We start from the raw sequence: 25,440 nt of genomic DNA, 5'->3' as shown, positions 1-25,440 counted from the left end.
ACAGGGATAGACAAAGCCTTGGGTGGGATGATCTTGTTGGGGATGGTCCTGCTTTGAGCAGGGGGTTGGATTAAATGATCTCCTGAGGTCATCCTAATTTTCTATGATTCTGTGTTTCTATGATATATAATCGCTGTGGTAGGTATGTTTTGACTGCTTGCCTCAGGATTTTCTATAGACTAATTTTTAGGTACCAGAACCTCATTACCGCACTCCCTCTCCCCCCAGCCAGGAAGCTGTTGGTCAGGGCATGTGTGCCACACGTGGCTCTTTCAGGTTGTGAGCAGGGGTAGAAAAGCTAGAAGAGTGTCTGCAGCTGTCTTCAGAGGAACCATGAGGAGAGGTGAGGCAGAGGTGTATCCCAGCTGGGATTTACCAGCAGGCAAGTGAGTTGAGTGGTATTGGTGACTCCCTGAGCCTTAGTGTGTTGTCATACAGCACTTGGGCGTGCTACCTCAGGAAGGCAATGGTTCCAGCAATATTTAGCCTCTGCCAGTCAAGCATTACCCAACACAGCTGCCAACCTCTGACATAAAATAATTTTCCAGGAATGGCCAAACATGGGGACCCCTACAATCTTGGCAAACTTTATCTCCCTTCTCTTAGTGGGAGGTATCTGGTGGTTGGGGAGCTGTGGCATGGGTTGGCTCTGCCCCCTACGCACTGCATGGCCTTCTTCCCCACCCCCATCCCCCTTTTTCTCATGCACCCCATCTCCATTTTGCCCAGTGCTTTTTCACCCTAGTCCTGAGGTGCTCAGGAGATTCTTTCTGCTTTAGACCAAGATAGAGCACTCCTCAGGGCCACTCAGCCCCATTCCCTCCCTGGGAGGAGGTGCCCTGTGATTATGAGGCGTTCCCTGTTTTGTTTGCTTGTTAGCCTTCTTGCTGGGAGATAACCCAAAGCAGGAACACTGTGTGCAGTGACATATGGTTTCAGCTGGTGGTGTGTTTATCCCAGCCAACAGAAAAGGAAGCAAAAAAGGAAATTACTAGTAAGTATGAGCCCCTAAACCTCTATATGCAGCCCATTTTCCAGCTACCAAGGATGTGTTGGCAGAGAAAGCAGGAACACTCCAATACATGTGGCTGCTTTGTGCCTGTAGTCCTTGAATAACCCCTCTGGGAAACTGGCTTCTTTTATATGTGGAAACTAAGATGGTTTTCTCCACTGTAACTGCAAAACTCTCCTTCAACTGCAAATTCCCAGCTGGGCTCAGTTTCTTACAGCAGCCTTAAAGGCTGTGAAGAAGGAGCGTAGCCAGGGGTGTTGTTGGGAATCACGAGCGTTCTTTTCTGCAGAGCGTTCTCTCATTCAGCTCCAGGGATGCTGGCAGCAACAAACTGGTGCTTGCCAGTAGACTCGGCAGATGTGACATGGAAGTGATGCAGGGAGCCGGTATGGCCAGGACTGTATTCACTCATCGTGCCCTACACCCTGACTGTAAAGCTCCCCAGTGCTGAGCAGGGCAGCCCAGAGGGCTTAATTTAAGCTGCTGTGATAGATGTGCTTGGAAATCTTCAGCCATTTGTTTCCTAGCTATTTCCATGGCACACCAGGAGAATTTTACTGCCCAGGCAAACAGCTGCTTCTGGAGAGGATGGAGAGAACACCTTCAGTGTTTGAGACCTAGTGTCTTGGGAAGTTCTGTGGTGCCCCATTGACAGAGCAGATATGTTACAGGGCAAAGAAAGGACCAAGACAGGTCCAGACATCCCTTTTTCTGGACACTCTTCTCAACTCAGACCTTCCCCACCTGCTTGCACTCATACAAGAACCTTATTTGGCTTCCAGTGCCTGTCTTGTAAGCTGTGGGATCATGGCCACCTATCCCCTCCCTCATACAGAGCTCTCAGATCTCCCAGTGAAGATCACTTGGTCTCTTAGCCTACTAGACAGTTGCATGCATTTGCTATACATAGAAACTTTCTTGACCCCTGTAGGGGCTCTTTGTGCAGGCTGTAGGTTTACTTGAGGCTGTCCAAAAGCCTCCAACTAACAGGTTGTTTCTTGACATGTGTTTAGGCTTTGGACTTGTCTGATGGAAACAGTCTTAGTGCTGCCATGAAGGGAGAAGGAGAATAACCAACAGTAGGATGAGGACTTTTAGAGACACCTGAGTTAAAGCCCTGATCTGCTTGGGCTGTTCCTGTGTTGGAAGGGATAGAATAGTGTTTTCCAACCTTTTTTGTCCCACGGCACACTGACCAGACATGGGGCGGGGGTGCGGGTGGGGGTGTGAGCAGCCAAATGCCAGGCGGGGGTGGGTGGGGGGAAGGGATGGCGAACAACTGAGCAGAGGGTTGGAAAGTATCAGCATGGGGCCTGCCGGGGTGCAGAGGTGGCACTGGCTGTAGCCATGCCCCACCCAAGAGTCCGTGGCACACTTGGACATGGCCGACGGCACACCGGTTGGGAACCGCTGGGATAGGGTTTGCAAGGAGCACTTGGTTCTGTTTTGGCGTAGTGGCTTTAGCACTAGTTAATGTTCTGTCTTGCTTCTTCTCACCTTTAATCGCCTGATGTAGCTTCTTCTGCACCCTTGCCATCCTTAAGCCATGGTTACTCTCTGTACAGTCAGTTTAGGGCAGGGGTGGGCAATTACTTCGAGCAGAGAGCCAGTTACTGAGTTTTGGCAAGCAGTTGAGGGCTGCATGGGTAGCCCTGCCCCTTGACAGGGGCCCCACCCCCTCATCGCCATCTTGTGACTGGAAGTCCTGCCCCCTAATCCCTGACCTTTGCCACTAGAAGTCCCTTCCCTTGACCCTGGACAGGGCTGTCCCCGGGGGTGTGAATCGGGGCAACCGCCCTGAGCCCCGTGCTTTGAGGGGCTCTGCAGAGCTGGCGGAGAGGCCATGGATGGCTGAAGTTTGGCCCACCCTCCTGCCCGGCGGGTTGGATGGCTCTTTGCCTGTTCCAGCCATAGGTTCTGACCACCACTCCTCCTGCCGTGGCCGGTGTGCCGGGGCTTTCACTCCCTGCCATAAGTGTGCTGTGGGGCAGGGATGGGGGGCCCTGTGCAGGCTGCTTTGCCCCAGGCCCCATGCCCTGCTGGGATTGTCTCTGCCCCTGAAAGTACTCCTTTCAGCAAGAGGTTTTTCCATCTCAGAACCAGAAAAAAACCAAATTATATTCTAAAAAGCAAACATCTGCTACATTAATTTGATTTCAAAAAATATTTTTGTCCTGGTTTACATGTGTTTGTGTAGTATACACAGAGGTGATTGTATATAATAGCTTAAAATGTAGTCTTACTCTTGTATATTGTGGGAGGAGTGTGGGTATAGATTTGTGGGGGTGTAAGTATGTGGGATGTGGGGGAATGTGTGGGTGTGTCTGTAGGGGTGGATGTGGGGTGAGGGAGCATGTGGGTGTATGTATGGATATGTTGGGTGTGAGTAGGTATGGGGTTTGTTGGGGGGAGAGTGGCTGGGGTGTTTGAGGGTGTGTGGGTGTGGGGGTCTGCATGCAGCAGTGTGAGGGGGATGTGTACATGTGTTTGGGGTGTGCATGTAGGACTCGACATATGAACACATGTGCATGCGCGTCCTTCCCCCTCAGAGAGTAAGTAGTGAGCAAGCTGATATTTCTAAAGCACTCGGCACTGGCACTATAGGATCTGGATTGTGGCATCTCTTCTTTCTCATGGGGTGTCGCTGAGGCTCATTCAGTTTGTAGATAAGAACTGCAAAAGGGGTTGAGGCTTGGAGGGATGTGATGGGCATGTGCCTTGCACATACTGCTTGCTTTTGGTTCAGTTAATCTCTTCTTTTGTCTTGCTTGGTAGCTACTATCAACAGCTGGGATTGCCATGTAGCTGGGGCTTGTTTCATCAGAACTGAAGCTGCAGCCTGGCTATACTGACTTTTGACCTTTTTTGCAGATGTTTATGAGGGCCCAGTTTGACTATGACCCCAAGAAGGACAACCTGATCCCCTGTAAGGAAGCAGGGCTGAAGTTCAAAACTGGGGACATCATCCAGATCATCAACAAAGACGACAGCAACTGGTGGCAGGGCCGGGTCGAAGGATCCTCCACAGAGTCAGCAGGGCTGATCCCCTCCCCTGAGTTACAGGAATGGTATGTTCCTCTGCTCACTATAAGTAGGTGGTGCTAGGCTGGGGAATCCCAACTCGGATCTGCATAAAGCTTAGTGTGCTGCATATTGGACATGGATGCAGCACAGGGGGCTGGAGGCTTAAAGCCTTCTGCCACCATGAGGAAAATGCATCAGAGCTGCCTATAAGGAGCTGTTTGGAGAGGGCATGACCAGGTGCTCAGTGTGGAGAACATGTCACAGGTAGGTAGATTGGCTGAGCTAACAGTGCCCTCTGACCTTTTCCAGATTAACCCATTGGTCCAGATCATTGCTGCTCCTGCCCCCTGTGGTGAAGTCACTCTGGCCTGGAGGCCTTCTCTGACCCAGTTTACAAGGCTTGGGACGCAGTAGGAATTCACCTTGGGAAGAATTCTTCTGTTTCCAGGGGCAGGGGTTGCACCAGAATTTGAGATGGGAACATCTGACCAGGTCTTGCTTTTGCTTCCTTGCAGGCGTGTAGCCAGCGTGACCCAGTCCACTCAAAATGAGGCCCAGAGCTGCAGTCCCTTTGGCAAAAAGAAAAAGTGCAAAGACAAATATCTGGCCAAGCACAGCTCAAGTAAGAGCCCCTTCCTTGTCACAAGTTCCCAGTTCCTTTGTGCTCAGAATTGGTCGCTCCACCTCCAAGCAGCAGAGTGGGAGACATGATGGGGCTTTTGGGTGCTCAGACTAAAGTGAGGCACCGGTAAGGGTACTACAGTGGTTAAGCAGTACATGCCTGGGGCTTGGGCCATTACTTGCTCACATTGTTGTAAAGGTGCCCTCCAGCAGCGTCAGAGTGGCTAGGCAGTCAAAGGTGTCAGACTCGAGGCTTTTCCCTTTCCTTACCTGGTGTTCTGGCCCCTACATGGAGGAGTAATCCCCTCAGATAATCTCCTGGCCCATTTCTTCCCTCCTGTGATTTAGTCCAACCAAAGCCTGTTTGTCCCTCATGGCTGTGCACACAATTGCGGCAATAGCCTTATTACAGGCTATAGTACCTTCCTCCCTGGAGGCCCAGAAACACTGGTAAAAGCAAAGCCACAGTGCACGGCACACTGCCAACAGGACAAAGCTTTTCAGAGTATAGGACTGTTGTGTGGCCATTGCTCAAGTGACCTTTCTGGGCTGAGTTGCCTGTTAAGTGACTCCTCAGAGAATCTCTTCCCATTATCTTCTCTTGTTGGCAAAGCAGCTTGTGAGGAGCATGTTCCTATGGAGTTTGGGTGCACTGCTGTTGTGGGCTCACAACAGGGGCACTGCCAGGAAAGAGGAGGGGTGTTCCTGGCTCAGCTGGCTAGAAATCCTGCGTGGGGAGGAAGGGCACCACGCTGTCACCTTTGGGGTGGGGAATCTTTTAGGAGCTGCTTTGGGTCCCCAGCACAATCAAGGGATGAGTGCAGGGGTCAGTCAGGGACTGCTAACTCATACACAGTGGGATGTGCAACACAACAGACTTGACTCATTCACACATACCCTCCTGCTGACCACTCCCCCTCCTATGGGAGGAAGCTCCCTGCCTTAGGGATGAGTAGTTTGATTCTCCCCTATGCCATATGTCGTCATCTCCACCTGTGCAGTGAGAGGAAGGTGTTATCATGGCAACCTGGGGATGCTTTACACCCTCCCTGTATGTGACAGCACAAGGCAGAGGGGTCTGGGCTTAGCACCCGAAGCCAGGACCACGGGTGATTAAACATTTAAAAAATCCCTGCCTTTATTTTGGTGCCTGAACAGGAGCCTTGTGAAATGCTCCACTGACTTTGCAAGCTGAGCAGAGCCAGCCTCAGAGAAAAGGGAACCCTGGACCAACTTCTGTTTTGGTGTGCTCGCTCTATGCCAAGTCAGTGGCAGTGCTGCAGGTGGAGGCAGGTGGGCAGGGCGCAAGGTGCAGTCCAGTGGGAAAGCAGAGCGGCATGGTGCGCTGCTGCCACTCACACTGCCTGGCCCAGCTCCTCCTGAGGAGAGGCTGGAGGCGGGGAGTGGCAGTGGAGAAGAGGCAGGCGGTAGCCTGGAGGTGGTGAGGAGGGGTGGGCTGATCCTTTATTTGGCAGGTCAGAGCTTTCCAGTTTGGCTCTTCTGAGAAGTCTTTCCAATCAAAATTTGATTCCTTCAACCACAGAGAAACATCCCAGTCTACCATCTTCATTCAGGCATGGTGCCAAGCTCGGCAAACACTGCTGCATTTACCCTGCCTGTGCCAGTCATATTTAATTCACTGAGGCACAAATCTGACCCATAATAAACCAGTGCCCACCATGCCCCAGAGAACTGAGCCATGGTGGGTGCTGGTCATGCAGCTAGGGTGGAAAATATGCTGGCACCCTGCCTGGCCTTGTGGTCCAGGAGCCACTGATAAACAAGGCCATAAATCAGAGAGGGATAAATAAAGATCCTTGTGACACTTTCAGCTCGGAGTTCTTGCAGCTTCTAGTCTCGCTCCTCTGGGGCCTCAAATCCTAAGCAGGTCTGTAGGGAGAGGAAAACATCAGTCCTGTACTTCACATCATGCTAGAAGAGTTTCTTCTATCATCATCTTCAGAAGGAGCATTTCCCCTTTGCTAGCCTCTACCATGGGCTGGGGACATTGCTGTGCCCAGTGGGTTTCAGGAGGAATGCCCCTGCTATTATGTCTGCGCTGGCTCTGAAGTGCTGTTTCTTTTCTCAGTTTTTGACCAGCTGGATGTGGTTTCATACGAGGAGGTGGTGCGGCTCCCAGCGTTCAAGAGGAAGACACTGGTGCTGATAGGTATAATGGCCCCTTCCAATTCTCAGCCAGGGTTGATCTCGATCATGACCCCAATAGTGTCCTGAGCAGTGTCCTAGAATTCTTTTGAATGCCCTTGCATAGCAGTCTTGCCACAGAGCTGCTGCTGAATGAGAGTTAGGACCAGGCACCTCTTCAGTCCTGGATCTGAGGCAGACTCCACTGAAGTCAGTGGAAGCCTTTGCTTGGTCTTCATTGAGCTCTGGATTGGACCCTGTGGCCTTCAGGCCACATAATCAGTGTGTTTCTGGCTGGAATAAAATGTATTCTGAGAGGACTGGGAACATCCTAGTTCAGACAAGAGCCACGCGCATGATCAGAGGTCAGGAAAACAGACCTTGTGACGACAGGCTGAGAGCCATGGGGCTCTTTAGCCTGGAAAAGCGCAGGCTCAAGGGTGATCTGGTGGCCACCTATAAGTTTTATCAGGGGTGACCACCAGTACCTGGGGGAACATTTGTTCACCAGAGCACCCCAAAGGATGATGAGGTCAAACATTTTCAGGTTGGATATAAGGAAGAATTTCTTTACTGTCCGAGCCCCCAAGGTCTGGAACAGCCTGCCATCGGAGGGGTTCAAGCACCTACTCTGAGTGCCTTCAAGAGCAAATTGGATACTTATTTTGCTGGGATCCTATGACCCCAGCTGACTTCCTGCCCTTTGGGCTGGGAGGGCTGCACTCAATGATCTTCTGAGGTTTCTTCCAGCCCTAATGTCTATGAAATTATATGAAATCTGCTGGACTTGAAGTATGTTTATAGTGATTTTCTTCAGAAAAAAATTACACCTTCTAAAATAATATTAGAAAGCAGAGCCTTTCCCATGAGCTCCCCCCAGAAGATCCCAGTTCCCAGGAAAGAGTGAGTTAGAAATCTGCCCCTGCATAGATTTCCTTTCCAGAAGCCAGTTGGCAAGCTCAGGCACAGCTGTGCTGATCTGTACAAGCAGGGTGCACGCTGGCCTTGTTGGCAGAACACGTCACGTGGCCAACTGCAGCTGCAGTAGGAGGGATAGCGGCCAGTTGTGGGGCTGGTTGGGAAGGCAGTATTGTGTTCAGCATAGTGAAAACAATGCGGGCTATTTTGGGGGAGGAAGGGACAGGGCTGCCTTCTGCATAAATTTAAGAGTGGGGCTGAGCTCCTGAGCCTGGTAGGACACAGTACCTGTCCCTTGTCTTTGTCAGGCTCTGAGCTGTGCCTGCAGGCTCTGGGGAGTAGCAGTCCAGTAGCTCTGTGGTTGGAACTGTTCTGTCTTGTGTGCTGCTTTATGACTCCATAGACAGTCATGTGGTCTCCATCACTAGAGACTTTTTCAATGGTGCCCAACTCCCAGTTTCCATGGGAGTTTGAAATGCCTTTAAAAACCTGGCCCTTGGAGGCTAAGAACACCAAGCTCTTACTGTGCTGCTTCTGGGGAATGGGTCCCAGTGGGTGCATCTACACATGGTGCTTTAATGCATATTAGCCTATTTTAACATAGATTAAAACATCACAAAAAAGTGCTCTTTTGGTAATATGCATTAAAATACACTAATGCACATTTTTGTAGTACCTCACAATGGAGAGTATCTGTATACAAGAGCAGGGGCTGCTCTGATGCGCTGTATGTAATTATGGCACATTGGCGTGGACTTGATTAATCAATTCTGCTGGAGCGTGGTAATTATCATGCTCCAGCAGCCTCTTGTGTCTTGTATATTAATGTCCCCATGCTTCAAAATGGCAGTGAACTAAAGCTTGTTGAACACTGATACACGACGCATTGTGGCACTTTAATTAGAGTGGCTCTCAAAGCCACTCTAATTAAAGTGCTGCCCTCCCCACCCCCAGAGCATGTGCAGAAATGCCTGGAGGTACTATATTTAATGTGCATTACATTAATAAAAGTGTAGATGCACCCAGTGCCTGCTGGGGATGGGATATCCCACCCCCACCTGCTCTCTTATTCCATAGCAGGCAGTGCTCACAGGCCAAACCTCTGTTGAAGACGCTGACCCACCCACTCTTCCTCACTCTGCACAGGTGCAAGTGGAGTGGGCCGCAGCCATATCAAGAACTCCCTGCTCAGCAAGAACCCAGAGAAGTTCATGTATCCGGCTCCCTGTGAGTATCCCAGAGTGGGAATGCACATCCCTACAAACCCCACCCCACCTGATAGCCAGGCCACACAGGGGCAGGCAGCCCTGACCATTGATGGCTTTCCTAGGTACACTAGCATCTCTTCGTTTTCAGTGTCCATGTCCCATAGGACCAGAGGTAGTCATTTCTTATCCTGAGGAAAAGGAACTTCCCAAGGACTTTCTGTTTGCTCCAAGCTTGATGCTCACTTTTAGTTTGACAAGGGCCTGAGCCAGCAAACGCTGTGTGAAGGTTCCTTCTTGGTGCAGGAAAGCTGCTTCAGCTAACTTCTCTGGCTCCTTCTGAGCCTTGCTCAGTTAGGACTCATAGGCATCAAGCTACCTGCTTTTACAGGTGGAGAGATACAAAAAATAGCCCCCCTAAAGCAGTCGTAAAGATTGCTGCAGGAGACATTCTCCAGCTGTGGTTCCTGTGAAAGTCTTGTCAGCACACACTGTCTGAAATTGGGGTTCAGTGCTTGTTTCTAGTACCTGCCCCCTTGCTGCTGGCTGTGGCCTGGATTTCCCACACCTGCACTTGTGACCCTGGAGGTTACAGGGGATTCCCCATCCAGTCAAGTTCAAGTCTGTTGTACTCTCACCTTGATAGAGTAGGCCTAGAGGTTGCCCCTGTGGTCATTAAGAAGAAGAACTAGAGGCTCCTGGCGTGGGTAGAGAGCAGAATTGTGTGGGCCCCAGGTAGACACTAATGCCTGTTGGATGACACAAACTGACTTATTCTAGTGAGGACCTCAGATCTTGTGGCCCTGGGCACAAAACTAGCTCTGGGGGAAGGGGCAGGCATGGTTGAAAAAAGGGCCGCAGCACCTCCAACTGCCTGCGGTTCCCACCTGAGAGGCAGCTTGTCTGTTTGTGTGGAGGGCTCAAGGGGTGATGTCAGCTGTTTGGGCCTTGATGGCCCCTTTTGTCGTCTTTGACTCCAGGGCACTGTAGATCACAAAAGACATGGGTGGGAGCACAACCTGCTAGGGAAGCTGTGGCTCCACACCTGTAGGCTGACAAGATATGTTTTGTATTGAGGTAGTGGCATTTGAGAGCCTTGTGCCAGCAGCAGGGAAGGAGAACACAAGGCATTGGGAGCCCTGCCTTGGAGCCTGCAAGGCAGGGTTCTCCTTTGGCTCTGATGTTGCCACAAGGACATGGCTTGTGGAGCCTTGCTGGTATCAAAGCCTAAGTCACTGGTAGCTATGGGTCCTGCCACTGGTCCCTGGGCAGGTGTTTAAAATCAACAATGTTCCTTTAGCCACCCAAAGGGACACCTTGGGCACCCGGTGCCCCAATCCCTTGCTTGCAATGGTGCTGCTGGCCTGGATTCTAGACAGACAAGGAGCATCATGCCTGGAAGAACATCCCTTATCCATTACTGACTGAGAGGGGGTTCTAGATACTGATGGGCAGGAGAAAATAGGAGGCTGAGACATGGGGTGCAAGCTTTTATGGGCAGGCAGTTAATGCTAGTGATCAGCCTGGACTCGCCACCATTGTCTCAGGTGGCAAAGGGTTAAAGTCCATTTAGGTGGTGAGGGATTCCCCTTCTTTGCCCCTTCCTTTTGCTCCTCTTATCCCCATCTGTGTCCCTATGTGCCCTGAGGTCCACTGCCTGGGAACAATTTGTGGTTGCTACCTATGGTGCAGTACTGACCAGCTGTCTCCAAGGCCCCTCTCCATGTCCTTCGTGCTGTCTGGTTGCATTGGTTCCAAGGGTGGTTGGACCCTTTGGTTCTGAGAGAGGGGTCCTCCACCCTCCCTAGGGGCACAGGTCACTCACCAACTCTCTTCTCTTCCAGACACCACTCGCCCCCAGAAGAAGAATGAGGTGGAAGGGAAGAACTATCACTTTGTCTCCACGGAGGAGATGACCAAGGACATTTCGGCCAATGAGTTTCTGGAGTTCGGCAGTTACCAAGGAAACATGTTTGGCACCAAATTTGAAACTGTGCATAAGATCCACCAACAGGATAAAATTGCCATCCTGGACATTGAGCCTCAGGTGAGGGGTGAGGTGGGGATCACCTTTAATTTTGTGGCTGTAACTTTGCACACACCTTTCTCTGCACCAGCACTTGTGACTGCAGTTATTTGTGAGTGCAAAGGAGGATTCAGCCGAGTACCAACTGCACCCCCCCACACTTGCCTGAAGCAGGCAGGAAGAATGGTGTGTGCCTGTCACTCAGGGATTGATCTTGGCAGGGGGGAAGTCTGCAGACTACAGTCCCTTGAGCTGTGGAGGAGGTGTGTCAGAAGGTGAGGCACTGAAAGGGTGGAGTGCTTGGTTGGAAGAGTGGAGTGCTGGAGACGCACTTCCAGGAGGAGGCAAATAGAAAATCCTCAGGTTGGAAGGGACCTTGGATCATCTAGTCCAGCCCCTGCATTGATGCAAGTTTCTCTGCTCCTAAACTACCCCAGACAGAAGCTTCTTTTCCAGTCTCCTCTTAAAATCCCCCTGAAGAGGGACACTCTATAGCTTCCCAGGGCAACTGGTTCTGCTGTCTTGTTCTTACATCTGCACTGCTGCAGCTTGAACCCATTGCTTCATGCCCTGCCTTCTGTAACAGGAAGAACAGTGTTTCTGTTTGGCAGCCTTTCAGATATTTTTGAAAGCTGCTCCCATGCCCCCTTAGTCACAGATCCTCATAGTCCCTTGGGTGAACAGATCAAGATGAGGGCAGTGAAGCCCTGGAGCTTCTTAAGGCTACCTAGCAGGGGTATGGGATCTCCTGCACTTGAGGATTTAAGGGGAAGATAAGGATGGTCTAAGTACCTGACGCTGTCTCACTGCAAGACATCACTGGATATCATATGGGGTCTCTTCCTGCCTTGCCTTTCTGTGATTCTGTAAAGCCAACATGTGCTCCCTTGCTGGACCTGTCCCTCAAAGTCATTGCTGACAACTTGCTTATCTCCCTGCTGCATGTGTAGTTTGTGGAGCTCCTGCCTCAGAAGGGGGTCATAAAGGTAGATGGCAAGGGGGCCAGCCATTGGCATATAATACCTGGAGGGTAATTATACAGAGGATGGAGATGGGTTTTTCTCTGTGGCTGTAAGGACAGGACTGGGAGCAACAGTCTCAAGCTTTAGCAAAGAGAATTTGGGCTGGAGATTAGGAGGAACTTTCTGACCATGAGGGTGATCAAGCATTGGAACAGGCTACCTAGAGAAATTGTGGGATCTCTATTCCTGCAAAATGTCAAGAGGAGGTTGGATAGACACTCAGCTGGGCTGATTTTAGTCAGGGACAATCCTGTCATGAGTAGAGGACTGTACTAGATGAGTTTGTGTGTTCCCTTCCAGCCCTACTTTCCTATGATCAGATATCCCCATGGTGTCCATGCCTAGAGCAGCCTGGCAGAGTACAACTAGGACAGGAGAAGCCATGCCTCGCATTAGTGGTACTGAATGAGAAATACCTGAGTGGGAGCCCTTCTGGCCACCATGGGGTGGTGGGAAGAGAAGGGGAGAAGGGTTCTGGGGTGTTGGGGGGAAGCACAGGGGGAAACGCAGTTTGAGCCAAAGGCAAAGTTGGCCTTCCCTCCTTGAATGATGGCAGCGGTTCAGTGCTTCTGGTTCCTGAAAATTTTTCTTTAGAGCAAGAAAGGATAATGACAGCTAAGAACTCCCCACCCAGGTGCTGCTCACCCAGAAGTAGTGCATTGGTACAAGGTGTCACTGTTTCACATGGTCACCCAAGGAAGATGGCAAGCAGGATGCCTGTTGCTACAAGCTGGCACAGCCAGTGCTCATAGGAGGCTTCCCAGTGCTGCAGCCCCAGCTAAGGACTTTTGAGTGAATTTATACTTAGCCAGAGGTACCAGCCATACTGCTCTGGGGCCCAAACATCTACTCCAGTAGTGCAAGCTGCCTCCAGCCTCACCCAGATGCCTCCCCTTTGACCTGGAGGGACCCATCTGTAGGGGTGGTTTAGTCACCGTGGCCATCTGACTCCTCTTCTGGGAGGCTGCAGCAGAGCACCTGGGGAGGGTGAAAGAGGTGGTGGGGCTCTGGTAGTCAGCATGTGGTGCTCTCTGCTCCAGCTGCTCCAGGCAGCGGTACTCCTCCATTGAGTAGCCTGTTTCTTTTCCCTCTCTGTGCTGCAGACGCTGAAGATCATCCGCACTGCAGAGCTTTCCCCGTTCATTGTTTTCATCGCTCCAACAGACAAGGCCGACCAGGTGAGCAGTGGCTGTTTGGTGCTGGGAGACCTCCCCTCTCTCTGGGATGGCAAGCCCAGAGGGGCTAGTTCTCCCCTCACTCAGCTAGTGGCTCTTGTGCCTTTCTTGGGGATTGGGTCTGATTTTTCTCAACCAGAGGTGTGGGCTTATTTTTACATCCCATCAAATTCAATCCAGCTGACAGGCCATAAGCCATAGGCTGGCGCAGGGCAGGCTGGCTGGTGGGGTACAGCATCTCTGTGGTACTCGGTCTGCTCAGGCCACTGCAGAAAGCCTTGGGTTTTAGTTCTTCATTCAAGCACGTGGGTTTTCTTGCTGGGGCCTGGCAGATGACTGCTTCCAGCTGCATGTGTACCAAAGCTCTAGGAACAGAGAAGGCCCAAGGTCCCTCAGTGCCAGCATCAGCTTATCGGGGGGGGGACAGCCATTTTCCCTGCCCCTTGCTGCTCTGTTCCCTCCCATCGTAGGTCCTGCAAGGGGGTGGGGGTGCCTCTGGGCTGGAAGAGCAGGCTATGAGGCAGCTGAAGGAGGAACAGTGTTGCAGCAGGTGACACTTGGCCCTCAGGAGCTGTGCATCTTGTGTAGCTTCTCAGCAAGAGCCCCATTCACCTTACCTTCCAGCTCCGTGGCCAAGCCACCAGCTTCCAATACAGGGGACGATAGCCTACAACAGTGCTGTTCAACTGGTGGCCTGTGGGCAGGGGCTTCTGCCCCATTGCTTCTCCCTCCATTGCTCTAGATGCAACAGCAGCTGGGCTCTCTGGGCTCCCCTTCCCTCTACTGAGTTTTGCTCTTTGCCCACACCTCAGGGGTTAGCATGGCAGTGCAGTGAGGATAAGCTGTATCGGTGGATGGTCTGGGGGAAGGGGAGTGATGGGTGTGCAGCACAGCAGTGACAGGAGTATGCACATGGTATGCAGCCTGGGCAGCCTAGGGCTCATCCTGGTACAGCCCCCACTATTGCATCATGGTGGGCATTCGGCCCCCAGAGGCTTAGAAGATGGACAGCCTTGGCCTAAGATGCCAACCTAGGAGCACTATTACCCATGCATGCTGTCATGCCCTGTCCTACAAATCTTGCAGGATTATCCAGGCACTATAACTCACTTCAGAAACACCCACTACTGCAGAGCTTTCCACTCTCAAGAGATGCTCCATGGCAGTGAGAGCAAAGCAGGGAAGTGTCACCTCCTCCTCCATCTTCTCTGGTCTCTGTCACTGCAGTCTGGGGCTCTGCTGAGCATTGAAATGAAGCTTGCTTAGGCAGCGCTGAGGCAGTGCTGCTTGGAGGAGGCCTGTTAACTAGTCTCAAATATGCAAAGAGCAAATGATCTGGCTAATTAAGTTCATCCTCCTTGAATTTGGAGAGAAGCAGTGTTTTTATAAAGCACCTGGCCCAGGGAGCTCCGTGGCTCCCATGGGGCGGTTCACATCACACTGTGCTTCTTTGAGTTGGTTCTCTAGCAGTACCGGTACTAGGACAAGCCAGTGCCTTGGCGGACTGCCAGGTGCCTCAGTGGCACTGTCAGGACAGACCTAACATGCAACGTACAGCTGGAAATCAAAACTAGGAGAGAAGGTAAAACAGCCCCTGTGGAATCGAGCTCTGCCTGGCCCAGAGGATGCTCCAGCCTGAGTCAGGCTGGTTTGCATGCTTGTGGCCAGGGCTGGCTCTGTCAATCAGCCTGTGGCTGTGGATTTGCTAAGATTAGGGCGCCTGCTGTTCTCGGAGAATATCACAGTAGGAAAAGACTTAAGCAGCCTTCCACTCAAACTGCCTGCAATTTGATTTGTTAGCAGAAGGGCCTCAGAGTGCAGTGTGTTTACATAAGGACCAAGCTGAAAAATCCATGGGGCAGCCAGGCCCCTCCTCCTCTGTGCGCTGGTGCCCGTACAAATGGTGGAGATCCTGCTGCCAGGAGTTTGTGCCTGCCGCAGTGGGCAGGACGGAGGGTGCTGAAGCATGTGCTATATATAGCCAGCTGCTGCAGTTCAGGTAACAGCTTACTGAAAAGAACAGAACAGAGCTGAAATGTGACCACAAGGAACTCAGATAGTGGAGAGCAGTGATGATCCCTCCGACCAACAATCTGTTATTTGCTGCACAGCAAAGGGATTGGTTCGACCTGCAGCAATTCTCAGTTGCCCAGAGCTGAGCTCATGCTTCTGCTGGTAGTAAACAAAAGGAAGAGCCATGTTCATTTCAAGCTCCATTAGCTGTGCAGGATGCAGGACAGCAGCAAACAGCAAAGAACCTGGTTTTCCCCATTTAAATAAGCAGAGCTCACACTTACAATAATAGGAACCAGCTGGGGAGGGTCTGAACATCCCTCAGGCAGCTAGCTGTGTTGCACTACAGCACTGCTATACCAGCTTCAAGGGCTGTGATGGGCTGGGTCCTGCTTATGCTTGCATTACTGTCCCTGCCTCAAAGACCTTGCAGTCTGCAGTGTAGGCTCTGTCTACACCAAGCCTGTCCAACTGAGCAGTTAATATATGGCCTACGGTTCCTGGCAGTTGCCTCTCGTGCTACCGTGCAGCAGGGGGTGCATCCTTGGGGGGGGCATCCCTGCAGCATGCTGACCCTGCCTGGCTGTGCTCAACTTGGACTACCCTAAACTCTGGCTTCTGCTTGAGCTGCAGCACCTAAGCCCCTAACAGAGACCTCCCACAGCTGGTATGACAGGGGCAGGCAATTATTTTGGGCAGAGTGCCACTTACTGAGGTTTGGCGAGCCATCGAGGGGGTGCATGACAGGCAGCCAGGGGCAGATAAATGTTAATTTTCTAAATTTTTTAGGGGTCCTGCAGGCCAGATGGAATGGCCTGGCAGGCCACATTTTGCCCACCCCTGTGGTATGAGCTTTTGTGCTGCTGTATTTCCACTAGTTCCACCAAACAGCAGCTGCTCAGCTCTGCTGGTTACAGGACAGGATCTTTGCCCACCCCCTTTGCTGGCAGCATTGTGTGGTGCAGACAGGGTCTCAATAGGCGAAACAGAAGGTGGATAGTGAAGGGACTCCACTGAGCTCCCCCCGCATGGATGAATGGCTGGATTCAGAGTCAAATCAAAACGACTGCTCTCAGGGAGGCAGGGCAGGGCTTTGTTCACAGCACAGAACCTGCCAGCAGAGATGTCTTGGTAGGAGGGTATCATTGCTCTGTGGACACTCGCTTCAGGATAATACAATCCTGCGAGTAGCTGCTGTCAAGTGCAGGAACCTGCAAGATTTCTTCTCCTGTGTGTGGAGCTCATGTCACAATGCCTGGCTGGTCACAAATGTCAGACTGTAGATGGAATGTCCCACTGTGCTGTGACAATTGCAGCTTTCTGGTGGCGGCTTCCTAGGTGCTCACAGTCCCATGTGGTTGGGTCATATGTACCAAGTGCTGCCATGACAAGCCTCTTCCACCTAAGCCTGCCGTGGGTAACTGTGCCTCATCATGAGACATACAAAACAGCCCTGTCACACAGCCTGGGAATGTTCTGCATACAGGCTGCCACCTGTAAGCTCTAGGAAGCACCTGCAGCACTAAGGCTCCACTGCTTTGGTCCACACAGCAGCAGCATTTAGAACATGCCTCACTGGGCAAAGCTCAGCAGCCCTGAACAAAAGCCACTAAGGCAAGTTGATAGAGACCACTTGACTGACTTGTATATTAGGACCAAGCCAGTATTTGCTGCTGTACAAGGAGGTAGCTGGATAGACTTTTGTCAAGGGAACAGGCCAGCCCTGTCATCATTGTGGGGAAAGCACAAGGCCCCTTGGCCTGGGGGGCAGGTCCCTTCTGGGAAACTTCCCTCATCCCGCAGTTCCACTTTATGGACTTTACGCTCTTTTGCAGTCGGAAGCCTTGCAACAGCTACGGAAGGAATCGGAGACCATCCGCAGCCGCTATGCACATTACTTCGACCTGTCGCTGGTCAACAATGGCGTGGATGAGAGCCTCAGGCTGTTGGAGGAAGCCTTTAACCAGGCCTGCAGTTCACCCCAGTGGGTTCCTGTCTCATGGGTTTACTGAGATGTCTTCTCACCCAGGCAGCTTTCCTAGAACCCATCCTTCAGCGTGGAGTGAGGGAAGCCACCCCACCTGCACAGCCTTCCCTGCTCCTTGTTTTATGAATACAGTCTAAACTGGTCTATCTGACACAGGGTAGGAGTGCAGTGAGCTCAGAGCCTGCACAAGTTGCCAACCTTCCTGCTTTATTAGTAGTAAAGGGCAGAGAATTAGCTTGGGGGGGAGGGCTGTCAAAGTCAGTTGGGAGAGGGAATCATTAGATTTAAGCCACACTCTAGCCATTGCTAGAGCCCGACAGAATCTTTAATTCACAACACAACTCCTACTGGTTACACAGGGAAGCTTCTGCAGGGCTGGGAAGACATCATGTAGTAACCAACTACTGATAAAAAGTAACTATTCATTACAAAAGCTGGAGAGGTAAGAAGGCAGGGACACTTCCAGCCCCATCTCTGCTACTTCTTTCTTCAACCTTTAGCTCACAGTGCATATCAGCATTAGCCCCTGTATTCATTAAGTTTCAGCATCATGAAGCTTAATGTAGCCATAAAAGCAATTCATATGTCTAGCCAGTATTTTTTTCTGGGCTAAGTCTGTGGTACATCAGCTTGTATTTTAAGGATTTCTTTCATTGGCACAGGTAGAGGCTGTTGTGGGGGTGGGAATTCAACACCCATGGGCTGCTCCATACTCCAGCAGTGGAAGTTTTTAATTTTCTGGCATAACCTGTGCAACTGTGGTTTCATCTCTGCTGCTGGATTCTGACTCCATTATCAGCTGTCCTCAGAGACTCAGCAATGGTTAGGGTAAATAACCCCATAGATCATACAGGGAAGAAACAATTAAACTGGTAAATTAGATTCAGCCAGGACTAGTGTGCATCCCATTGCATGCAGTAGAAACTGATGTTCTCCAGCCAAGGGGCAGCTCCCACTATATGCAAATGTTACCTACAACTCCCACCTGTGAGGTGCCTGGTGCTTACACAGGTAGCCAGCCAGCCACAGAGTGATCCCTCTCCTCCAACTATTTCATTGGGTTTGTTATCCATCCTTAAACCCCAGAGATAGGACCAGGGGCTCATGTGTTGCAGTAGTTCCATAGCATCAAGTTAAGGCATCTTCTGTGCATTCAGCAGAAGAAGAATGGCTATAAACTCCAGTGCAATTTTTCAAGGATGCCAAAAACAATTCATGATGTGCAATAGGGACTTTGTTCTAGGCCACTGCAGGGAAACGGAGTAGCAATAAAAGTGTGTTGAAACCTTGCCATGACTGGAGCTTCACAGTTTGTGCTGAATATGCTTTTTGGCTCATGGCCTCAGCATGGGTCGTGCAGAACTGCTGAGGACATTCCCCTTCACTGGTTCAGTCACTCCCCTGGGAAACAGAGGAACTGTCATCAGGCAGAAAAATTACAGGAAAAAAAAATTCTAGGACCACTCAACACTTGTCCCTCTGGCTGCACTGAGCACTGCCCCTCTGAGAAAAGAGCAGCATCCTGGCCTTGCACTAGTTTAGTGCTCTCCATCCCCAGGTAAGATATATTTGGAATGACAATACCTGTAAGATCACCACCCACCTCACAGTGCAGGCTTTCAGGCAGTAATGAGAAAAAAGGCAAAGCCAACAAGGAGTTCTAGATAGATTCAGCACTGGCTTTTGGTTTCAGTGTGCTACCTGAACACTGTTCCCCCTAGCAGCACTATCCTCTTCCTTGGAGGCAGAGCCCATAGACAAGAAACTAACAGCCCCGGGTTCCTGTGCAGCTGCTCCTGAGATGGATGGGCAGGCTTCATTCTATAGCAGTAGATCATGGCTCAGTGCCTGACTGAGCCTGTCACCCGACACCAAGCAGCCAGAAGAGCAAAGAGCCACGTGATGAAAAATAGTTTTTTAATTTTTTTTTTATATATATATATAAAAGTAAATAAAAATCACAACCTTTTTCTGCTTAAATTCCTAATGGCCACCTTCTGCATACACCATGCACACACCTCCCTACCACTGGACAGGGGAAAAAGGGAGACAAATTAAAGATTACACAAAGCCACCACACAGCTAGGCAGCAAGTGATACTCAGTGCACAGCAGCCTGGCCCTTCCCTTCAGTAAGGGGTTAAAACAGCACAAGGACAGTCTGACAATATCAGAGAGATCCAACACCTGCTATCAACTGGACACCTCAGGAAATAGCTGCATTTTGTTGGGGGGAGATGGGACTCTGTCTCACCTCCATCTCCAGGGACCCCCATGAAGGAGAAAGGAAAAAAATCCCAAAAATATTTTGGGAAAATGTTCAGACTCCAGAAGGAGGGTCAAACCAAACACATGCCAAGATTAAAACCAAAGCATGTAAAAATAGTCTAGTCAGTCAAAAGTATTCTAACCTCCCTCCCCCACATACCCTCCTCAGCAAGTACCTCAAGCCAACCCCATCAGCTTTAAATGTATTTGGCAACTGTCTGGGGTAATGACTCTCAGCACTAAACAAAGGAGAAAGGTAGAACAAGGGAAAAAGTGTTATTCCCCATTTGTGGTGGAAGCTGGAAACACTGATTAAGATAACTTATTCGTAGCCAGAGCTGTTGATGCCCTGAGGACACTTTCTATGCACAAGGTGCCCAGTCTGTGGTAGCTTCTAACAGTCCAGTGCGGTGGCTGTTCGTGCTCCCTACCCTCATTACCCTTAAAACAGGATGAAGAGGGCTTGCGGTGAGTAGGCTATGGCCCTTTGCAGAGATAGTCTCCTGTTTGCGTGCAAGCAGCAGATGAGGGGCCTTGTCACACTGCAGGCGCCTCGCTGCGGGGTCAGTCTTTCTGCCCTGCTGGGGGAATAGCTATTTGTTCTCAGGTTCCTCCTCTCCAACCAGAAACCAGTTTTATTCAGAGCTCTCTTCAGCCTCCTTCTGTTTTTTCTTCTTCTTCTTTTTCTTGGCACTGCTGTCACCAGCCTGTGGAGAGAACAGAGAACTCAGGAAAGCCAGAGATAGACTCTCATACTCTAATGGAAGAGGCACGGGATTTCTAATGGTGGTATCTTTTACTGGACCAACTGCAAAGTTGGCATAGACCTAGATAAACTTTAAGTGCAAGCCATTCTTCAGGTCACTCAGTCATTTCTAAAAATATGGATCTGAAAAGTCTTACTTGTGCTCTCATCCCCTCAGGCCCAGGCTTCCCAATTCCACAGGTTCAGAGGGAAATAGCCCACTGCCCCAAAATGAGATACACAGGTCAGTAATTGACCATCTGCAGTGAACTGCGGTCCAGGAAGCATGTTTATTGGAAGCAAACATTACACTACACCAAAGGAAAGGGCACAGAAGACTAGTATTGGATCTGCAGGTTCTTCCAGAATGGTAAGAGGAATCCCCGACCATTCTGCACAGAACTACCCCATGGGGGAGAATTCCAACCCCATGGAGGCTGTCCGACGCGCTTCCTTTGGAAAGTATTTACTAGACCCTGCTCCCTACAATAACTCCCTTAAGCTCACAGGACCAGGCCCCAACAAGAGAAGTCCTCTTTCAAAATGTACTTACTGTACCAGTCCAGGGCCCTGTCTTCATCAAGGAAGCATCCACCAGTTTAACTACCAGCCCTGCCTGGCAAATCTAATGGAACTCTTCAGCTTGGGCTGCACAAGGACACTGCACAGCTACCTACCACTTCCATTTGCTCGCCTGCACTCTCTGCAGCTTCTCTGGCTTTCTTCTCTTTTTTCTTCTTTTTCTTTTCCTTCTTGCTCAGCTCCACAGGCTCTGGAGTGGTTGGGGACAAGGTAGCCACTGTCACCTCTTCACTTTCACTTTCCGTCTCTCGCTTTCGCTGTTTAAGGGGGAAGACACATTTAGGACAGGTTCTCTCCCCAAACCATTAAGACTGATGAATAGGAATATTTTACACAGGTCTGAATGGTCCTTCCTCCCTGCTCCCCCAGCAAGGAAGAAGTATACCTAGTAATGTGCAATTAAGTGGCATATATATAGGAGTGGAAAACAGACTGAGGAACTTGTCTATGAGCTTCTGAAAGATTCTAGACAGTCCCTGATGCTGCTCCCATGTACAGGAGCAGCACGGCACACCAATTCCCTGGCAGCGTTCCGTCTACAAGTTAAGAGATCTGTGCTGCTGCTTTCTAGGAATCATCATTTGAACACAAGGTACCAAGACCCAAAGAGGTTCAGGCACTTGGATCCAATACACTCTGCCTCCAGTCATCTGCAACTGGCTGGCTTCTAAGCTGGGTGAGGCCTCAGTTAGAATCCGGCTGATGCACTATGCTTCTGGAATCCCATCACAGCCCTTCATTCACATCCAGGGTCGTAGCTTTCTGTCCTTTTGAACTCTGGTTCCCAAGCCTTGTGCCTCAAGTAATTCCCAAAGCCCAACAACATCTCCATTAAATCATCCAGCTTGCTGGCTAATACATTACATGTTAAAACTTACTCTGATGTACTAATAAATGAACACAAGGAGAACCTGTGCACTAAGATCTGCAACAAGCCTTCAGAACACTCCCCCAAAGCAGCAATACAAAGCTTTAACTTCATGAACTAACCTACCAAGGCAATGATATTTATTGCCACCCACCATCCATGTCTGAAATACATTTCATAAGAGGACTAGACACCAACCTTTGGTGTCCTCTCTGCCTCGCAAGAGGTGATGGCTTTTTCCTCTTTCTTAACAGTGATCCTGAAAGGAAAAACACACCTGAGTGAGCAGAATTCATTCTCTAGAGTTACTTTCCTCTCAGACCAAGTCCCATCCTTCAGTCTCCTGCTACTATACGGGTGAAGCACTGTACATCCTGTGGTATTCCAAGATACCAAAGGTACTTGGTGTATGGGAAGCCTGAAGTCTGCATCAGCACTCAGCTGTGCTGGATAAAGGCTGAGATTCCCCTGCTTGATTTAGCAGACTGACTCCCTCTAGAGCCACAAGTATCAGGCTAGAAAGGGATAACTGTCTGCATGCCATTTAAATCATGGTACAGTAGATGGGTGCAGGTCAAACAGCACTGCACAAGGACAATGGGCACCACGACAACTGCCAACTAGAGGCTGTAAATACACACCTTGCCGGGCATTTCCAAATCAGTGACTTTTCATTGAACAAAGGTTTTTTTTAAGAAGTCAACAGGGTCCCAAAAATTGAGGGGCAATTGAACATTGTGAAGACTACAGGAAACCCTCACTATTCATGGATTCGAATATTTGTGGTGTGTCGTGCTGCGCCAGTGGAGTGGGTTGGGGCAAGTGCTGCCCCAGCTCCCTTTGGCGCTGCACCGAGCTCCTGCCTCTACGTAAGCAGGCATGGAGCGCTGCACAGAGGAGGGCAGAGCTGGGCAGGCAGAGCAGGAGGCAGCAGCATCTTCTCCCTGGGAGGCAGCTGCAGTCAGTCCCCAGGTGCTGCAGGGGAGCTCTGCACTTCCAGCTTCTCATGGAGGGGTTGGGGGCAGGGGGTGGCTGTGACAAGGAGCCCTGTGAGTATTCGTGGATTTCACCACTGGCAGGGATCTCCAGAATGGATTCCCCATGAATGGCGAGGGTCTCCTGTATGCACATAGTTCAGTTTAGAAAGACTAGCAGAAGTCACCCCTCCAGCCTGCCCCTCAACAGGTCTCTGACAAACACAATGTTACCTGTAGTCTACATATTCCTTCTCCCAAGAAGCTGGCGTGCTCTGGTTTGGTTTCCCATGCTTGTCCAACAGACCCTGCTGGATCATCATCTTCTTCTGAATTGCCTGATACGAGAGTGCAGAAAGCATGAACGGTCTTATTCCAGCTTCAAAGAAGATTTATCTTTTCTAGTTGAAGTCACAAGGTATAAAAAAAGTAATGTACAAGGTAAGGCCTGCCTTTACTAGTTACATCCCCTCCCCTCTGATATAAACAGAATACAGGAATCTGCAAGTTGCTAAGTCATTCTTATATTTGTAGAAGGTAGGACACATGCCTCTCTGAACCAGTTAGGTCTTGAAGATGCCACCTTGCCCTACCTTCTGACTTCGGACTGACACAGCTAGCCATTCCTCTTATATGTGTAATAAGAGTACATTCCTGAGGCAATAAGCAAGCCAGAAAAGACGACTTTACACTAACAGTCTGGAGGAGGCTAAACGCCAAGCCAGATGGAGCCAATCATCTACTGTTACTATACCAGTTAGGCAGAGGGTTCTAACATGAAGGGAAGGATCTCAGGCAGGAGAATGTGCAAGTGGCATTGCCTACATGCACTGTAGTAACAGTATTTTTTCATTTCTATGGCACCTTTCAAAGAACTCTCTTTTACCCATTACTTAAGTCTCACAAGAATAAGGACTTGCTTGCTCTGTGCCCAGCCCCTTCATGAGCCATCAGTAATGGGTGATAGATGGAAGTCAGCATTGCACAGAGTGCTGATGTCACTTGTTTCACATCATTTGGCTCTTGATGGAAGAGAGGTCCCCAGCATAGACTAATCAAGACTTGTGTAGACTGACTCTTAACCACTTGGAAACAAGCTTTGAGCCATGTTAAGAGAAATCTAGCTCCCTGACATTGTTATAGTAATGCAAGACACAGCCCAAAGGCTCCAGAGTTTCACAGCAGAGGCATAGCTGATCAAGTCTATTTCAGATGGCATGCAAGTGACATGAGCTGAAGTAGCTTGCATGCTGCGCTCTTAGAAACGGAGCTTTTGGGCTGACAAACTGCAAGCCAGTACCTTGGACCTGCAGCTTTGAATGAATCTACCCAAAAATCAGCTTCTCAACAGCAGAACACTCACTTCAAGAATCTTCCAACAAGGAATTCCCTTAACTCCCACAGCTTACCTTTGGGCCAAGACCCCATTTTCGGGGGTAAGTGTCTCTTTCCATGATTACTCTCTTGATCTTTGCCACTATCCCATGATCACAGGTAGAAATCACAGCAGTGGTCATCAAGGCAATGGCTACAGATGTGGATTAAAAAAAAAGTTTGTGACTATTGTAAGGAACAAAAAGCTGTATGGGCTATGGTGTAGCTATGCAGTTAATGTGTTTACTTTGCTCTACACATCCAAAGGGTTAGAAAGACATGCTCCAAAAATAATTATCCCCAAGAGAGAAATCTGAAAAAAGGAGACCTGAAAAAACTAATTGGCAAGATCCACTCAGCACAGGCCTCAGATTTCATAAGCACTAGGACTGGAAAGGAATTTGGAAGATCACAGGATCCAACTCCCTGGCCCAGGCACAGGAAGTCAGCTGGGGTCAAAGGATCTCAGCAAGACAGATGACCAAATGCCTCTTAAAGGAGCCCAGAGTAGGTGCTTGCACCATCTCTAGAGGGAGTCTGTTCCAGGCCCCGAGGGCTTGGACAGTAAAAAAGTTCTTCCTTAGGTCCAGCCTGAAACAATCTGAGGAGTTTGTGACCATTTGACCTTGTCATCCCTTGGAGTGCTCTGGTAAACAGGTGTTCCTCCAGATCCCGATTCACACCCCTTACGCACATATAGGCTGTCACCAGGTCACCCCGAGCCTGCACTTTTCCAGGCTGAAGAGTCCCATGGCTCTCAGCCTTTCATCATAAGGTCTGTTTTCTTGCCCTCTGACCACGCATGTGGTTCTCCTCTGGATTCTCTCAAGCTTCTCCACACCCTTTTTAAATTGTGGAGCCCAGAATAGGATGCAGTACTCCAGCTGCAGCCTCACCAAGGCCAAGTACACAGGAGGAGGATATCCTGGGATTTGATCAAGAAGCATCTATGGATGCAAGCCAGAGTTTTGCTCACTTTACCAATGGCAACATCGTATTGGTGGCTCATATTCATTTTGTGGTCAATCATGAGCCCCAAGTCCCTTTCGCCCGTGGTGCTAGGAAGCGTAGCACTGTCAAGCCTATAAGCATGCTGCCGGGCTTCCCTCCCCCACCAAGGTGGAGTACCTTGCATTTTTCGGTGTTGAATGCCATCAGGTTTATGCCTGCCCATTTTCTGAGCCCATCTAGGTCAGCCTGGATCACAATCCTGCCCTCAGGTGTGGATGTGTTACCTACCCCAGTTTGGTGTCATCTGTGAACTTAGCCAGTCCACATCATTAATGAAGATATTAAAGAGTGTAGGCCCAAGGATGGCCCACTGGTCACAGTGCACCACGATTTCATAGACATTAGGGCTGGAAGGGACCTCGGGAGATCATCGAGTCCAACCCCCTGCCCAAAGGGCAGGAAGTCAGCTGGGGTCATAGGATCCCAGCAAGATAAGCATCCAATTTACTCTTGAAGGTGTTCAATGTAGGT

The 25,440-nt window shown here is 50.1% G+C and overlaps 2 protein-coding genes across 3 annotated transcripts in view; one reads left to right on the top strand and one right to left on the bottom strand.

Moving 5' to 3' along the window:
* The window catches only part of MPP1 (membrane palmitoylated protein 1), a 38,976-nt gene extending 20,539 nt beyond the window's left edge, over positions 1-18,437 (top strand). Inside the window, exons 6-12 of the mRNA XM_019536318.1 lie at positions 3,884-4,080; positions 4,552-4,658; positions 6,747-6,827; positions 8,867-8,947; positions 10,770-10,972; positions 13,077-13,151; positions 16,997-18,437. Coding sequence (XP_019391863.1) covers positions 3,884-4,080; positions 4,552-4,658; positions 6,747-6,827; positions 8,867-8,947; positions 10,770-10,972; positions 13,077-13,151; positions 16,997-17,173 — 921 coding nt within the window. The 3' untranslated portion in view covers positions 17,174-18,437. The remainder of the gene's footprint in view (positions 1-3,883; positions 4,081-4,551; positions 4,659-6,746; positions 6,828-8,866; positions 8,948-10,769; positions 10,973-13,076; positions 13,152-16,996) is intronic.
* DKC1 (dyskerin pseudouridine synthase 1) overlaps positions 18,151-25,440 on the bottom strand; it is a 22,248-nt gene continuing 14,958 nt past the window's right edge. Inside the window, exons 11-15 of one of the 2 annotated variants that reach the window (XM_019536316.1) lie at positions 23,994-24,112; positions 22,819-22,922; positions 21,809-21,869; positions 20,838-20,999; positions 18,151-20,122 (exon numbers count right to left, since the gene is read on the bottom strand). In XM_019536316.1, the coding sequence (XP_019391861.1) occupies positions 20,051-20,122; positions 20,838-20,999; positions 21,809-21,869; positions 22,819-22,922; positions 23,994-24,112 (518 nt within the window). In that variant the 3' untranslated portion in view covers positions 18,151-20,050. Of the gene's footprint in view, positions 20,123-20,837; positions 21,000-21,808; positions 21,870-22,814; positions 22,923-23,993; positions 24,113-25,440 lie in introns of those variants that run through there. The other variant, XM_019536317.1, reaches the window with a different exon arrangement.

The sequence above is a fragment of the Crocodylus porosus genome, unplaced genomic scaffold (genome assembly GCF_001723895.1).
Source record: "Crocodylus porosus isolate Cpor-Errol unplaced genomic scaffold, CroPor_comp1, whole genome shotgun sequence".
Lineage (NCBI taxonomy): Eukaryota > Metazoa > Chordata > Crocodylia > Crocodylidae > Crocodylus > Crocodylus porosus.
The sequence above is the reverse complement of the archived record's forward strand: the minus strand, read 5'-3'. Positions and strand labels throughout refer to the sequence as shown.